Source organism: Natator depressus, chromosome 2, assembly GCF_965152275.1.
Source record: "Natator depressus isolate rNatDep1 chromosome 2, rNatDep2.hap1, whole genome shotgun sequence".
In the NCBI taxonomy this organism is placed as follows: Eukaryota; Metazoa; Chordata; order Testudines; family Cheloniidae; genus Natator; species Natator depressus.
The window spans coordinates 107,531,410-107,547,847 of NC_134235.1; the positions used below are offsets into that span (position 1 = coordinate 107,531,410).

A 16,438-nucleotide genomic window follows, 5' to 3' on the forward strand; every position below is an offset into this window, starting at 1 on the left:
CTTTATGTATGTAGTAGCATAAAATCTGTCCTTGGCAGCTGTACTGGATTGCTTTACCTGTAAGGGGTTAAGCAGTTCAAATAACCTAGTTGGCACCTGACCAGAAGGATCAATGAGGAAAGAAGATGCTTTCAAATCTGCGGGGGGAGGATTTGTTGTTGTTCTCTTTTGTTGTTCCCTCTCTGGATGGAGGGAGAAGCCAAGCAGGTACAATATCTCCTGAAAACATACCTGGAATAATCCATCTAAAACCACATAAATTGTAAGTAGGGCAAGGAAATGCGTTAGGTTATCTTTTGTTTTGGCTTGTGAATTTTTCTATGCTACAGAGGTAGTTTTATTCCTGTTTTGGTAACTGTGAAGCTGAACCCTGAGGGGAATCCTCTGTGTTTTAAATATTTTTACTACCTTGTAAATTTACCTTCCATCCTGATTTTGCAGATGTGATTTTTTTTTCTTTTTTTTATAAATAAAGTTCTTCTTTTACGAACTTGATTGATTTTCAGTGTCCTGAAGACAAAGGGTCTGGTCTGTGCTCACATTGCTAAGGCAATTGGTTGGTATATTATTCTCAAGCCTCCCCAGGAAAGGGGGTTAAGGGGCTTGGGAAGATATTTTGGGGAGATAGGGATTCCAAATGACCCTTCCCTGAATTCCCTGAATTTTTGTGTAAATCACTTGGTGGTGGCAGCAATACTGTCCAAGGACAAGGAAAGCAATTTGTGCCTTGGGGAAGTTTTAACCTAAGCTGGTAGAATATAAGCTTGGGGGCCTTTCATGTGGGTCCCCACATCTGTACCCCAGAGTTCAGAGTTGAGGGAGAACCCTGACAAGGGGCTTATGGTCAAAGGCATTTCTTAGGAAGATAAAGAGTTACGCAAATTGGAATCTAATTTGGTCCCAATATTGTATGTTCTTGGGCAGAAAGCTAATGTCACATATAAAAATCAACTTGGTTTTTTCCCTTTAGTTGAGTTTAAAAAAAAAAAAGAGAGAGAGAGAGAGAGAGAGTCAGGAAGAGATCTTATACAAACATTTCAGCTGCTGTTGAATTTCTTCAGCTAAACTACAAACCTCCATCCAGTGTCTCCCAGACAGGTGCATCTCCCCTCCGGACTCCCGAACCATGACTGGCAAATAACTGACTACTTGGTGGTAGTCTCAGAGACACCAAGGATTACCAGGGTATGGAGACTGAGCTATCATATTCTAAAAATTCTTCCTCCAGTTCCAGGATGAAACACATGGAAAAGGTGATGTAGGGAAGTTTGTACTATCGTTGCCTGGATGGCATATGATCTGAAGATAGATATCTAGCCTCTCTCACTCCATCCCCTTCCCAGAGAACAAATGGAATTCTGACTTCATGGAGCAATGGACATCACCTGGAGTTCTCTGCTCAGTGTCCCACCCAATATGACTTTGATCACAACCCCTCACTTTTCCTTTTGGTGACCCCAATTCCTTTTTGGTCCCTCCCCTCTGATTAAGAGGCTGGTCATTTGTGATAAATGAAGCGGAGGGGGAGAGCTCCCTGTTATGGACACCCAGCCAGCTATAAAATCCCTCTTAGTAGCTGTTCTCTACTTGCCTTACCTGTAAAGGGTGAAAAAGTCTCACTGTTATGCATAGGTAAAAGGAAGTGAGTGGACACCTGACCAAAAGAGCCAATGGGAAGGCTAGAACTTTTTTAAATTGAGAAAAAACTTCCCCTTTGTCTCTCTGTGGTTGTTCTCCTGGGGAGAGGGGGACAAAGCAGTGATGCTGTAAGAAGCTTTAGGCCAGGTATGAAAAATCATCTGAATCATACCTGGAAACTACTCATTTGAAACCCCAGATATGTAAGTAGATCGGGAAATATCTAGGAAGATGTGATGAGGTGCATCTCTTATTTCTTTATGGCTTGTGGGTTCCTCTGTGCTAACCCCAGGTGCTTTGGTTGTGCTTGTAACCTTTAAGCTAGACCTCAAGAAAGCTATTCTTGGTGCTTAATCCTTGTAGTTGCTCTTTTAAAAATCTAGCAATAGATGTAAATTTTATTTAAAAAAAAAAACCAACAACCTTTTTTCAGAACAGGATTGGAGTTCTGTGTCTTAAGAGGTTTGTGCACTTTTTTTTTTTTTTTTATTAGCGGGTGGGAACAGCTTATTTCCTTTGTTTTTTTCTCTCTCAGCTCTTCCCCGGAGGTGGGGGTGAAAGGGCTTGAGGGTACCCTACAGGAAGAAATTCCCAAGTGCGCCTTCCTGGGCTCTTGCACTTGGGTGGTGGCAGCATCTACCCATCCAAGGTCAGAGAAAAGCTGTAACCTTTGGAGTTTAATACGAGCCTGGAGTGGCCAGTATTAATTTTTAGAATCCTTGCAGGCCCCCACCTTCTGCACTTGATATGCCAGAGTGGGGAATTAGCCCTGACATCATCATCTGCTCAAAAAGGAGTTCGTGGAGGGGCCTTGCCTATTCCTTATCATGAGATCAAATAAACTGGCCTGTCATTATCACTAAGTAGAAACTTTTTGAAAATTTCCCCAGGATCACCTTATTTCTTCTCCTCCCCACTCTTATAAACCCACACCATGACAACTGGCCCCAGGGCTGAGTAGAGCAGGATACAGTTCTTCAGTAATGCAAGAACTATGCTCTTTACATAAAGGCTAAACCTGGTTACTTCCTTAGCACCCATAGTCCCTGTTGCTCCTGAGGAAGATGTACCTGAATCCAGATGAAAAAGGAGTTATAATGGAAATGCTGACACAGTCTTAAGAATTTAACCAATGCAGCCATTATGATATTGATGTTTTTAGGAATCATTTCTCACTAATGAGAATACGTACAGCTTGTGTTATACACAGGTAGTTAAAAACGCAAACAGGACAGTGTCATTTCTGTGTACTCCCACTACAGCAGGATTGCAATAAATAAATAAATAAATAAAAAATTGTATATCAAGTACATACTTTGTTAGGTTAGATGCACAATGGAAAAAGCCTTGACAAACATATGTGCCACAAGAAAAGGAGGACTTGTGGCACCTTAGAGACTAACAAATTTATTTGAGCATAAGCTTTCGTGAGCTACAGCTGCTCACGAAAGCTTATGCTCAAAATAAATTGGTTAGTCGCTAAGGTGCCACAAGTCCTCCTTTTCTTTTTACGAATACAGACTAACACGGCTGCTACTCTGAAACCTGTCATATATTTGCCACAGAGATCAAAACAATAGCCCATCAAGGCTGGCATCCTGCTTCTAGTAGTAGCCTATGCCAATTATTTTGAGCAATATGAAAAGCTAACTCTGTACTAACCTAATTATAATGTGCTGTGCATGGGGGAATAGGTCTTTCTTCCCACTGAAGAGGTAAAGAGCGTTTATCCATATTTGTCATTTCCTCTAGTTATGTAGTTGATGAGTAATTTCATTGATCTGGACCACATGGTGGTTTAAAAAACAAGTGAAGAGACCACAACTAAATTTAAGAGCACTAGCCTCTTGGGATACGGTTCAAATACCACTAACTGATCTACTCTAGGACCTTCCAACAATTGGCGCACCGTTCCTTGTCTTTACGGAGTCTGGGATCTGATTCAGGAAGAGCCTTCAGCCCCCCACTATCACAACAGAGGATTGAAGGGCCGCCGGCCACTCAGCAGAGACTCCATGTTGGGATCCTACACATCTCCAATAGAGAACCTTCTGTGTAACCTGCATGCATGGATCCCTGTGCTGGGGTAGTAGGATGCTCTCTCACATCCCCCCATTGCCCTGGTGGGGCCAATTTCTCCTTATCTTCAGGCAGGCTGGGGTCTGCATTGGGAAGAGGCAGAACTCAGGCACTTGCCACCCTAGCAGAGGGCTCTCTGGGGACAGGTCAAAAAGTACCCTTCTGCTTTGGACAGCTGGGTTTCTACGTAGCTTAGCTGGGGTAGAACTGGGAGGACTGGTCTGATGGGGGTGGGGAAGTGCAAGGCAAGCAAACTCTCCTCCTGACTCACAGCTCTGGGTGGAGTAGAAACTACCACAGCTCCTCCCTCTTTTAAAGCAGATACCTCACTCAGCAATGAGCTCCTTGTTACTTTCAGGCTGTAACAACAATGACCTCATCAGGTTATCATGTGATCCCTGAGTTTGGGGTCCTAGACACAGACTTGTTACTTAATCCAGCCCTGCCTTTAATGTATACTGGCCAAAACTGCATTGCAAGCTCCTACCTAATTTGTTTGTTCACTGTCACTTCTAGGTCTCTTAGCATTACTGCTTGCTAGGTTTCTCCATCCCACTTGAATTCTTTCCCCCCAGAAATATCAGTTTGCTTTGTACCATGAAGAATCTAATTTTGATATTTTCTGCTCATGTATCTAATCTCTCTCCTCATGGGTACTTGCAACTCCTGATGATTGTCTTTTCTGTGAGTGTCACCATACGGCTTATTCCTACTATATCATTAGTGATGATTAAGCATACTTCCCTTTCAGTCTTTGACTCTAAACTATACTTTTTGTATACACTGTCAATGCCTAAACACCCTACATTAGAGCGACATTAAGTTTGAGATTTTAAAAATCAACAGAAGTGGACAATTCGATCCCCCACCAGAAAATAATCCATATTTAACTAAACAAAACTAATGTTAAACAATTTCTGACACACCATCGCCACTAGTTAAAAGAAGGGGTAGGTAGCCAAAGGCAGTTCAAATGCATTTGTTAAAGTGTAGATCTCTTTACCACTACATGCATTCAGGCTTATTACAAAGGGCAATCAGGGCACTGCAGGCAATCAGGGCCCTGCATACCTCCACTCCTCTATGGACAAACCACTTCCGTTATGGTTTTTCCTCCCACTTGCTACTATTTATTTAATCTAATTAAGGTGTTTAAAAAGCCACCATGCTGTGTGGTATAAACACCTTTTCATGCTTTTCTATAAGTATGTTTATCCATATCTATGTTCTTGTCTTACTCCAAAACTAAAGTGCACATCAAGGCCTTGCAGTTTTGGTGCACATTTTGATGTTTTAATAGTACGTTAGCTTTCAAGCGGCAAATTGTTTAGTACAAAGATCTCAGACCGATACCCATCAGGAGATTGATAATGAAACGTTTACACATAACTATCCCATTGACTTCAGGTTGTAAGGATTTGGGTTACTTTCTATTCCATTAGAATTGCTTTGCTTTGTTAAAAAAAGCCTAAAATGAAAGAAAATGCAACTTTGTTGCTAACTCAGGCTTTTATTATGAGTCTCACTATTTGGTGTTTTTCTTCATGTCACTGCTCCTGGATTCTTGTGACTAGGTAAGAATCTCAGCTTTCATATTTTAAAAGCGTATGTAGAAAAAAAAAAAGCTTAAATATGAACCCTGAAAGTTCAAAAAAACAAATTAAAAGAATCCAAAATACATTAACATCTCATGATTTTGAACTTACTCGTGATTTTATAATGCTGAGGTCAACTATATTATATTTTTGACTGTCCTGGGATAGGATCACAGAAGTGCCATTTTATTTTTTGTTTCCACTTGAAAAAATATATTTCCTTTTTCTATGCATATGGAAATATTGGCATGCGTGAAAATGGAGGTGAAGTCCTACTAGACTGGGGTGGCCAACACGCAGCTCCTTGTATAGGCACTGACTCCAGGGCTGGAGCTACAGGTGCCAAATTTCCAATGTGCCAGGAGGTGCTCACTGCTCAACCCCTGGCTCTACCCCCACTGCATCCCTTCCTGCCTCTTCCCCTGAGCCTGCTATGCCCTTTCTCCTCCCCCTCAGAGCCTCCTGCATGCCTTCAAACAGCTGATCGGGAGAGATGGGGAGGCACTGATCAGCAGGGCTGCTGGTGGGTGGGAGATGCTGGGAGCCGGGGGGGGGGTGAAGCTGATGGGGGGCTGCTGACGTATTACTGGGGCTCTTTGGCAATGTACATTGGTAAATTCTGGCTCCTTTGCAGGCTGGCCACCCCTGTACTAGACATTTACCCCTCAGACTAGATGCCTTAGCTTTGGCAGGTGGTTATTACCCATTTGCTATCTACTATCAAATCAAACTAGATTTATTTTTTCAATGAAGTTAGATGCCCAACCCCCAAGAACACCTTGTTATCACAATCAAGTTTATAACTCTAAGTGCAATAAGGATCTGCCAGGCAGGTTAGGAAAACCTGGTTGTCCAGCAGCCCAGGATAACCAAACATCTGATTTGATCAAGTGAAAATTATCTGCTTACTGCCTGCTGGAAACAACACTATCGACATTTCAAAAATCCTGGGTGCACTTGGACTGAGTGGTTAAAAGGGAAGCATGAAGGGAAAAGCAGCACCCTTTTGCCCCCGCACCAGTCTTTGAGGTATGTGACCCTAACCATAGGTTCCCTCAAATCTGAGGAGGAAAGAAACCAAGCAACTGCTTGGGTAATTGCTGCATTGTACACAATGGAAATTAACTACTATTACATATTACAACTTGATGTATTGTAATAAACATTTTCATTGGACAATGAAGGCTTTATGGATCTGACTGCAATACAGATGCAGTGTTTTAGAATACTATTGATGGGACATCCAGATACACTATTTTAATATTCATTACAGTGTTCTCTCTCAAAAATATAAGAGATGACTGAGCAGCAGACAGACAAAAGGAAAGAAAATGCTGTTTGAGTGATATACACATCGCAGTGTTGGCAGTTATAGCCAGCAGACAGGCAAGCAGATTTGCTCAGGAAGCAAGAATATGAAACTCTCTCTCTAGGTGTGATCCTTAGGCTCCCAGCAAGTCACTGCCAACGCATGCACCTCTGTTATAAACTCACATTGATCACTCTTTAGCCTGCCACTTTAAGAAATTCAACCCTTACATAATATTCTAACAAACATTCTCCTTTCCTCAGCTTAAGTCCACATTCACTGATGTCTTTCTAAAGGTGAGCGTCAAATAAAAGACTAAAGTGGAATTAAGCATGATGCCTGTTTGGGACATTCAGCACAGAAGTAAGTTTCAACTCACCTTTTGAAAAAATCTTTTTTTCCCCAATCTTTGCATTATCATGGTACTTCCTAGTTTACCACATGTATCCCAGAACGCTTCATTTGGTGACATCACAAATGGGGGGGGGGGGGGTTGCAATGACAGTTCTGGAATTTGTGAACTCACGCAGAGTCCTTCAGTGAAGAAACATTTTAAAAAGAAATTGAGTTCCCCATAAATCTTAAAGTTACATTGTATTTAGAACCCAGTTAGTAGGAACATTTAACTCAGAAACATCTCTCACTAAACAAAGAGTGAGAGCTAAACTGTCACTATGGCCTCCTTTTGAAGACAACTAAGAAATAATACAAGGCATTATGGACATTTGATCCTTTCTTCCACAATTCCCCTAAATTCCCAGAAGAATTCTAGGTTGAAGATCTCCCAGAAGCCACTGCATCAGGCAGCTGTACCTGGTTCTGTGGAATAGGAACACAGCAGTACAACTGCATCTATGTAGTATATGGTTTTGCACCAAAAACAGCATGGCTTGTGTGGACACACTGCCCTGTTTGTGCTCTCTCACTAAATCCGTTTTCTAGCGTAGACCAGGCTTATGTAACTGGTCTTCCAACAAGCCTCCAAAACTGAATAATTGGCTAATTCAGTTGGGCCTACTCATTGACCTCTCTTTTGCCCAGCTACTCTGTAAAACAAAGGATCTCTTCTGGTCTGACTACAGCCAGAGTCCACTCTTTGCTGTAAGCCTCCACACAAAACAGTGCTTAAGCCACGAAATCCCCTTAACTGCTATAGGCATCCATTTAGGGGTCTTTTCAGCAAGGACCTTTACATTTGTCCCTAAGGAAAATTTCATACAAATATTTGATATAATCCATGTAATGTATTTAACTATACCTTTGCCATAACAAGATGATGGCTAATGGATAAAACAAGAATTGCTTAGGACTAAACTCTGACTGCCCAGCAGAACTAGGCATAATACTACTTCAAAAAGTTGCAGTATCTGCCCAAAGGGGGCCACACAACACCCTGACAGAGATTACTCAGGAGGAACAGAGAGGGTGCTTGTGGAGTACAAGCAAGTTAGACATACATTTTTATAAACACACTGACTATCTTTTACCCCTAGGCCCTGCCCTGCTCTCCAATCCCACCATTCCCCTCCTGGTTATGAAGCTGAAGGCATACATCCAGATGCAGGCCAAGCTAGGACTTGGCTTCTAAATTCTCTAATGGATACAGGGATATTCTGCACATGCGGCTAAAATAGTTTTAAAGCCATCAAAATTAGACTCATTTTGAGCTAGTGAGGGAAATTCTTTTCAAGACTGCATTGTATAAACCTTAGGAAAGTTTTAAGTACCATAACAGTTTGTGACCATGTGCTCTTCCGTGTTCCAGGCAAACACCAGGTTTGAGTAGGGCACAAATAAGTCTAAAGTTTAATCGAGGCAGTTCCCCACACCCTACCTGGGAAAGGATTCCCTGCAGCAGTCTTAGAAGGCCCCTCCTGCCTCTCCCAGGTAGCCCTGCCTGAGCCAAAGTCCTTTTATAATCAAGCAAAGAGAAACTCAATAGCTTTGGCCAAGCCTACCTTCCTCCACAGGGCTCTGGTAGTCAGCAGTCTCCGTAGAGATCCTGGACTGGTCCTTTCTCTCAAAGAGCAACATATAACATATCTGTTCTTCTCCTTAGTTAGCCAGCTAGTGAACTGTCCTCCTCCCCCCTTTCATTATCTGATTGCAAGGGCAGGTGTAGCTGCTTGGGGCTGAGTGGACCCACAGTAGCTCATTAGCCTTTGCTGGCTCAATTTGACCTTGGTATATCCCATCACACAGTTGAATTTAGAATTCTCACACAACATTGTACACGCACAACTTATCCTTTAAAAAGTATCTGCCCAATATCTGTAATGTGAAATTTTACAGATACAGCAAGAAGGGACTGTCCATTTAATGTTAATCACAACTTTACTAAAACATATACAAAAATCAGTAATAAAACTGAGCAACCACTGCGCTTTTAAAGAAGAGCTTGATAGGAGGTGGGCAGGGGAAGACTGCAAAGGAGAGGAAAAGAGAAGTTAGCATAGTTTGAATATTGGGCAATATTCACTTACCTTGAGGACAGGAATAAACATTAGCCAAAACTATAGATGAGGTGTGGTGAGGAAATGCTACACTAATGTTCAGCACTTTTCATCCCAAGCCTTATCAACAGTGGATTTTTGCAAGTGTAGACAACAGGCATCTACTGGGGATATTGAGTTTAGAGACATGCACAGACAAAGATTAGCCATGTTGTTCTGCACTATTTCAGGAACAACAGTTAAAAAACACATGTTGCAAACACCTCAGCAATGTAGTTTTCCTAGTGTAGTGTAGACAAGGCTTCACTTAGTGCCAAGTCACTCAGAAAAGAAAGTAAGCGTAGACAATACTTTGTTATTCCTTAGCTACCAGCTTAGTGGCTGCTTACCTTTACTTTCCAGAGTTTATGTATGCTTGATTTGACTTCTCTGTTGCTATAAAAACTTATGTAATGTAAGCCAAGCTGATTTGGATACCTGACTTATCTGGTGCAGTAGTTGGCATCTGGAGAAAACTAACCACAGAAGAGACAGATGAAGGTAAATGCCTGTATAATGGATCACAGGAACAGAAAAAGGCAGGACTCAGACCAAACTTCCTATTTCCTCTAAAGCAATAGCAAAGAACAGCAAGTGAAGACTATTGTGGGCACACAGAAATCTGAATGCTCTACAGGGAATAAGGCAACAAATTACTTCTAAATAACTTCTGTCAGGAACATGATAGTCTTTGAAGTGGTAGAGGAACAATGTTCAGAAAAATGGTAAAATGTGATATACTGCTAAAAAAGTATATTCCACTAATCTTGTGCTAGGAAGAATAAACTTCTCAATTATATCAGCTTTGATAAAAAACAGGCAAGTCATTTTGCCAGCATATATGCTTTTATTTCAGATTAAAAAACAAATACCAAATATTCCACACATTTCATTAATGGCAAAGGTCAGTCTTCCATTTATGCACTTAACATGAACAGTTGATAATGTAACAATCGCTCAAATGGAATGCACTTTTTTAATCTGTAAAAATATAAATATAAATTCAATAGCTATACAACTAAAAACATAAGAATTGATAAATCTCAGAATTAAAAATGCATTATGAAACTAAGAAGTGATCAAGGAATAAAGATTTATTTTTCATATACAATTCCTGTTCCAGTATAGATTTTTTTTTTTATAGCAGGAAAAGTGACTATGTTCAGTGTCTTTCAAATAGAATTTGCTTAGTTTAGAAGCAAAAAAGATCCTTCTACTTGAGCCCTGAAAACTTACAATGGGATGAGAAAAATCAGTCTTGCCAACGCATTGTGACCAGTAACAACAAATTAGCAACTGGAATTCAGCTAACAATTATGCTGATAGAAAAAAATAAAACTGGGCTGTATCGGGTCTGCAGGTGGTAGCAGGAGTAGAAAAAAAAAAAAAAAAAACACCAAAACAACACACCAATCACTTTTTTCCTGGAAGTAAAGCAGACATGGACTTGCAATATATATAGGGTTAATTCCTGGCTCCACTGAAGTTAATAAGGAATTTTGCCATTGACTTTAGTGGGGCCAGGATTTCACTCAGTGAGTACATATGTTAAGTGAGAAAATGCCATTTTATATGGTCATTTACTGACCATAATCACACTTTAAAGCTTTTAGCATAATTTTTAGTATAGTCAAACTTTTGGCCTGAGATATGATCCTGATTTTAATTATTATTCTAATATTTTGGTCAAATTTCAAGATCCAAGGCAGTTAAAATAGAAGCAAACAGTTTAAAAGCGAGACTAATAGATAAAATGTTAGTGACAAGACGTTGAGTGGCTAGACTGTTTGCTGGCATAGACAGGCAGAGGAATAGGAAAAAGGATGCAGATTACCTATGCCAGGGTATATAAAAAATGGATAAAGTAAGAAGAATAACATTCAGCAATTACATCAGAGGAATCAGGTATATGTAGTTAAAAGCAATAGACTGCTTCTGGTGCTGTGGAGACAGATACACAGTACATTAACATTAAGGCAGATCATGTGTATAGAAGAATCAAGGAACATTTCCAGTTAATGCAAAGAAAATATCTAGCTTTAAACAACTCTTCTTTCTCCACTCATGGTTTTAGCACATAAGCCCTTAACACCACACTTGAAAAAGGACGAAATTAAGATTTTTAATAGAGACGTGGCTAGGTAATTTAGCTGTAAGGAAACAGAAACAGGTTAGAACTTACTAAGGAAAGAGGCCTTTTTTGGTTACAGATTTTAAATTAAAAACAAAAATGTAAGAACTCCCATCTCAGTTTCTTCTTCTTCTTACTAGTATATTTACATTGTGACAAAGTTCCTGCTCTACCTTGGTGGGTCTTGCGCTTATTGATGGATTTGCTCGCCTTGGAGCTTCACAGCAGCCCTCAGCTTGGCCGTTTTTCCGATCCCACGGTCCAGGCTGACTCCTCCTATGTCTGACCAGAAGTTGGGGAGAACCTGGGCCTGCCCTCTACTCCTGTTTCCAGCCCAGGGCCCTGTGGATGCAGCTGTCTAGAGCACCTCCTGGAACAGCTGTGCAACAGCTACAACTCCCTGGGCTACTTCCCCATGGCCTCCTCCCAACACCTTCTTTATCATCACCATAGGACCTTCCTCCTGGTGTCTGATAATGCTTGTACACCTCAGTCCTCCAACAGCCCGCATTCTCACTCTCAGCTCCTTGTGCCTCTTGCTCCCAGCTCCTCACACGCACACCACAAACTGAAGTGAGCTCCTTTTTAAAACCCAGGTACCCTGATTAGCCAGCCTTAATTGATTCTAGCAGCTTCTTGATTGGCTGCAGGTGTTCTAATCAGCCTGTCTTAATTGTCTCCAGAAAGTTCCTGATTGTTCTGGAACCTTCCCTGTTACCTTACCCAGGGAAAAGGGACCTACTTAGCCTGGGGCTAATATATCTGCCTTCTGTTACTCTCCTGTAGCCCTCTGGCCCAACCCTGTCACAACATGTAAATTTTGTTTTGTGAGAGTTCCTCCTTGATTCACATTTGCTCCCCAGAGCCCCAAGGCTTATTATAGGATCAACCTGTATTTCTGGTAGAGGAAGACTCCAATGCGCTCTCTGCCCAACCCCTACCCCCACACAATCCCCTCTGCAGAATTGTCTGTTCATGCTGGCCTAAAGGTGCTCAGGACCTGAACACCCATTTCCTCCTTAGCAGCATACTATACTATTGATAGAAATGTAGGCTGCCTTGAAACTTTCAGAATTGCAGTGATTTTATAGAAAGACAAAAGCCCCCCAGTTTCCAGCTATGCCAGATGACCACACCTTCTGAAATGAGGTCTGCCAGTACAAAGGCAAAATTTTGAAATCTGATACAGAAATAAGTTTCAAATGCTGATGAGAAATATGCTATAATACTGAAGACATTATGTAGCATGTGTGCAGAAAAAAGCTTTTAGAGAAATTAAGGAATGGAAAATTAATGGCACTGGAGTTGGGTTTCCCAGTTGCTGCTTGTAGTTATTTGTTCTTTGGATATAAATCTTAACATTCCAAAAACTAGTTCATGGGTGCTGATGTGCTTGCTCCTCATCTGTATCAGTAAGCTGGATTTCGATTTTAAGGATCAGATTGGAAGGGATTTATTTGAGCTTTTCAAATACAGAAAGGGATTTTGCACTTTTTTTTAATGCCAATGCAGGTAAAGATATTACAGCTTGCATGAATATGTCAGAAACGATCATAACTGATCTGCAATGGCTTTTAAATGCATAGCAAACTGTACCATGTTCCCTGATCAATGAAGGTTTTGCATCTAACAACATATCTGATTTAGAAATTTCATGGCCTTGAGCACCGTACCTGGAGACTTTACAGGCTTGGAATACTGAAGGTTTCCTATTCTGTATGTTGCCCCTTTTTGTGAACTTTATTAATTCCAGTCTACAGCAAACATTGAGAGTGCTGTTTTTCCTTCAAGATCCATTTCTGGAACAAAAAATAAATAAATCTTATAATCTTGCAGCTTTATTTCACTGCAAAAGTCAGACTCCTCTTGTATAAGAATCTCACTTTTCAGCAGAATTCACTTTATATTTTAAATTAAATATGCAGAATAAATTTACAATTCACTAATATTTTAATCCTACGACAATTCATCAACTGCTTAGGCATCCAGCTGGTCAGAGATTATATTCCAGTGTAACAAGAATATATAGTTCCCACTATATGCCTTTATATATAAAAGACTGAAGTAGATCACACCTAACGTTTACCTAAATTATAATGCGTGACACTTTAATAGTGACATTTAAAATAAATATAAAAATCCAGCTTTAAAACAACCTTTAAGAGTTGCATAATTTTTATAGTTTTTCGACAAACACAAAACCAATTCAAAAGATGCTAATAATTTGGAGGATGTTGTTTTGCAATACTAGCTTCCTTTACACTACCTCTTAAATGTTCTCTCCTTTTCAGTGTTTTATAGAAGTCTTTTTATTTATGTTGTTTCTTAACTCTTAGCAGCTAAGGTAAGGTTTACTAAATTAAGAATCACTAATAGGAAAGACCAATTGGTTATTTTTATTAAGAGCGATTAAACTCAGATTATTTTTAGAGTTACATTTTTAATGATTATCCATTAGCCTTTAGGTCCAGGGTAGTCCTTGCTTTTGTAAGATACTTCTACCTCCATCTGGCCTCCTCTCTGCCTTCGTATAACAAATGATAGCCCCAACAGCCAAGAAAGTTCAATGGCTACCGGGGTATATATACAAAAAGTTAGCCAGCCTGCCAGGACTTCAATAAACAAAGCAGGGAGCAAAACTGGTATGGTACCTGCCAGCCTTTACCATCAGCCCACAGAGAGAGGAAAAAAACAAAGAGAAGCTAAGCAGAGAGACAGGACCCTAGGTTAATGAGAGTGATTGGACCTGGCAGTTCTGTTTGGTGATTGACCTTGGACACATTAGTCCCATTTCCCTATAATTTCCCCTCATTGCTACCACTAGTGGAAGCATTAATGTAGAGAAGGCATTGATATCGTAACTACCATTCCATATGGCCTTGGTCTGTGCAGGATTAAACACACCAGTGGCCAGTCTACATTAGTGCTCCTACCATTGCTACCAGTAGAGGAGCTGTACCATTTGTAGAACTTCTGGGAAAATAGCTAGTGTAGACATTCCCTTAGTGACCACAGCCCTAAGGCGATCACTCTAGTAAGTGATAGCCAGTTGCTCTTTCCTCCCTAGAAGAGAACTAATCAGCTTTAATTCTCACCTCAAGAGTAAAAGAGGCAATTCTCTTCTATCAATCAAGCAGTGACAGAGAGCAGTTTGTATCTCGACATAAGCTTGTAGAAGAGATTAATATAAGCTATTAGATCTTACTGCTCTTCAAACTTCTGTCCCAGTTTTAGTACAAAATTTAAAATCATCATGTGCAATGAGTTTCAGAACCTTGTGTGTCCTAAATGTGAGTTCTTAAAATGCTACGTAAAAAACCAAAAAGGTCATAGAGACACTGTTTCATTACACAACAGTTTTCATGAAACATAATTGTTTGTTTGGACGGCAATTTGGAAAACAAACCATGATGCAAACACTTTAAAAATTAGCATAACAGATAAAGAAATATTTCTTTACAATATAAGTATATGAATACATTTTTATTAACGAAGAGGAAGTGTGTAGGCTGTGCATTAATCCAATAGGGTTTCACTCCAAAGGCCTACGTCCAAAATTGCTGTAAAGTCACTAATTAAATACATTTGGAGATTTTAAATTTATGACCAAATTCTGTTCTGAAACATACAACTGCTACTGCACATGCATATCTCAGCAGAGTCTGGCATATAATTCCTAGTGGATTCTTCACCACATCACACAGTCACTACACCATTTGGTATAATTTGCAGTCTGCTTAACTGAGGCTCTAAAACTACAATAGGAAAAGGATATTGCAGGTCAGGATTGAGGGGAATTGGCAGAGCTGTCTAGATTATGCCTGGTTTGTGCCAGAGGCAATCTTCTCTCTATATTGAGATACACGAACAATTTATTCCCAGGCACATTTTGGTTACATTTTCAATATAGATTATTTTAAAAAATAAATATAAATAAAATAGTATTGACTCGCTTTAAAGTGAAGACTGAATGAAGCTAGGAGAAAACATCCTTGATTTTTATAAGGCAAGAGAGCACATGTCCTTTTAAATAGATGCTTTATTATATCCACAGACGATAAAATCCCAGTGCTACAGTAAGACATGTAAATACTGAACCTGAAAGAAAAAAAACAAGAGTTAGTGTGAGAATGAGAAAAGGCGAGAATACATTGTTAGTTCTTGTATTGCTCCCTCAGGAAGCAGTATTCCAACAGTTAATTGCAAATACAATGAATTGTTACAAGTTATGGCTATATTCTTTATTTTTTATTTAAGAAAACAAGCTATTCATCTCCAGAGTACAAACACAACTTCAGTGGGGAGGTGACCACAAAATGACAAAAGAGAAGAAAGGAAGGAAAGAGGGAGTGAAGGAAAAATGGGCTGGAAAGCTATCAGCAGTATTGAAAAATCCTATCATTGCTTACCATTCCGAATAATTAAGATCAACGTAACAAGTTATGGTTACAAAATGAGGAAATAAAGACAATATGAATATTAGTAGCAAAGTCCAATATCCTGCAAACACTATAGTTTTTAAACCTCACTTAAAAAGAGTAGATATGATCAATATAATTTGTTGAAAAGTTTATCCTTTAACAAGTTTGCAATTCTGTCTGTGTGAGCCCTCTTCTTCTTCTCACAGTCACCCTCCAAAAAGTAAAGAGTGTTTTTACCTTTGTCTTTAATAAGAGTAGTTACGCAATGCTAAGTGATCATACGAACATAAGAATGGCCATACTGGGTCAGACCAGTGGTTCATCTAGTCCAGTATCCTGTCTTCAGACAGTGGCCAATGCCAGATCCTTCAAAGGGAATTAACAGAACAGGGCAAATATCAAGTGATCCATCCCGTGTGGTCCAGTTCCAGCTTCTGGCAGTCAAAGGCTTAGGAGCACCCAGAGCATGAGGATGCATGCCTGACTATCTTGGTTAATAGCCGTTGATGGACCTATCCGCCATGAACTTACCTAATTCTTTTTTTTAACCCAGTTATAGTTTTGGCAATGTGTGTTGTGTGAAGTAGTATTTCCTTTTCTTTGTTTTAACCCTGCTGCCTATTAATTTCATTGGGTGACCCCCTGGTTCTGTTATGTGAAGGGGTAAATAACAGTTCCTTATTTACTTTCTTCACACCATTCACGATTTTATAGACATCTATCATATCCCCTCCCCCTTAGTTGTTTCTTTTCCAACCTGAACAGTCCCAGTC

General features: G+C 40.0%; 1 protein-coding gene across 1 annotated transcript in view; it reads right to left on the minus strand.

Moving 5' to 3' along the window:
* Positions 1-9,965: 9,965 nt before the first annotated feature.
* MCUR1 (mitochondrial calcium uniporter regulator 1) overlaps positions 9,966-16,438 on the minus strand; it is a 34,245-nt gene continuing 27,772 nt past the window's right edge. The window contains 1 exon segment of the mRNA XM_074944809.1: positions 9,966-15,342. Coding sequence (XP_074800910.1) covers positions 15,287-15,342 — 56 coding nt within the window. The 3' untranslated portion in view covers positions 9,966-15,286.